General features: G+C 42.3%; 1 protein-coding gene across 1 annotated transcript in view; it reads left to right on the plus strand.

The window, feature by feature from the left end:
• Prkcb (protein kinase C beta) overlaps positions 1-922 on the plus strand; it is a gene marked incomplete at its 5' end in the record, with an annotated part of 346,450 nt that extends 345,528 nt beyond the window's left edge. Inside the window, one exon of the mRNA XM_026778194.1 lies at positions 264-922. Within this exon, the coding sequence (XP_026633995.1) occupies positions 264-416 (153 nt within the window). The remainder of the gene's footprint in view (positions 1-263) is intronic.
• Positions 923-1,207: the final 285 nt, after the last annotated feature.

Below are 1,207 nucleotides of genomic sequence, written 5' to 3' on the forward strand. Positions count from 1 at the left end.
CCCTCTTTAGGGCAGTTCTTTAAAGAAATCAATGGATCTTTTCTTCTCACAGAAAATTCGCACCAAGTTTTCCACCCCAAAGCTTGCATATATGATGAAGTGAAAACCGGTACACGGAATGTATCTGCTAAAAACTGTCAGCACAGGGCTTTCCGACAGCTCCAGAGCTTTTTTATCAGCCTTCTGGTAACTGGCATGTCCTGGTCATGTTTCTTGCTGCTGCTTCGGCTTCTGTGTTAATGTCTTTGCTTTCCATTTGGCAGAGAGACAAGCGAGACACCTCCAACTTCGACAAAGAGTTCACCAGGCAGCCTGTGGAACTGACTCCCACTGACAAACTCTTCATCATGAACTTGGACCAAAATGAATTTGCTGGCTTCTCATATACTAACCCAGAGTTTGTCATTAATGTGTAGGTGAATGCAGATTCCATTGCTGAGCCTGGGTGTAAGACTTCAGGCCGAGTGTCTGTGACCAATTCCAGTCTTCCAGGATTCATGCCCCCACTGGCATCCATCATGTGGAGAGCTTGTCTTAGAGGGCTTTTCTTTGTACGTATAGCTTGCTAGTTTGTTTTCTACATTTGAAAATGTTTAGTTTAGAATAAGCGCATTACCCACTGATATAGGTACAGGTTTCCAGACTTCCAGAAACTCACCCAACGAACCAACAGTGTCAAAAACTTAACTGTGTCCGATACCAAAACGCTTCGGTATTTGTAATTTTTAAAGCCAGACGCTGATGTTCCTGGTCGAAGTTTTTACGGTTCCTGTCTACTACCCCTTTGAATGCCACCTCAGCATGACCTACGGTATTTTTAAAAGTCGTGAATAAAGCTTTGCAGTTCCTGTGAACTCTTGTCTCTTGGAGGAAACTTTTTGTTTAAGAATTGGTATGATTAAACTGAATTCATACATGCGAACCCTCTCGTGTGCGTATCTGTTTCTAAACATACTGCATCACAGATGGGAGGAACACAGGTGGACATCGCCGGCTGACATGTGCCTTTCACTAGTGTTGATTTTATTTGCATTGAAACCACTATATGCATTTCAAATGGAGCATTTCACATGGATTTTGTGGATTTTTCAGAAGCAAGGGATAAAAATTAGAAGAATGGCAATGATTGGGCTTATCTTTCCATGTGGAAGTAATTCAGCAGAAGTAAGAAATGTCTGCATTCTTGGCCTGGACTTTAGCTCAGTAG

The sequence above is a fragment of the Microtus ochrogaster genome, unplaced genomic scaffold (assembly GCF_000317375.1).
Source record: "Microtus ochrogaster isolate Prairie Vole_2 unplaced genomic scaffold, MicOch1.0 UNK111, whole genome shotgun sequence".
Lineage (NCBI taxonomy): Eukaryota > Metazoa > Chordata > Mammalia > Rodentia > Cricetidae > Microtus > Microtus ochrogaster.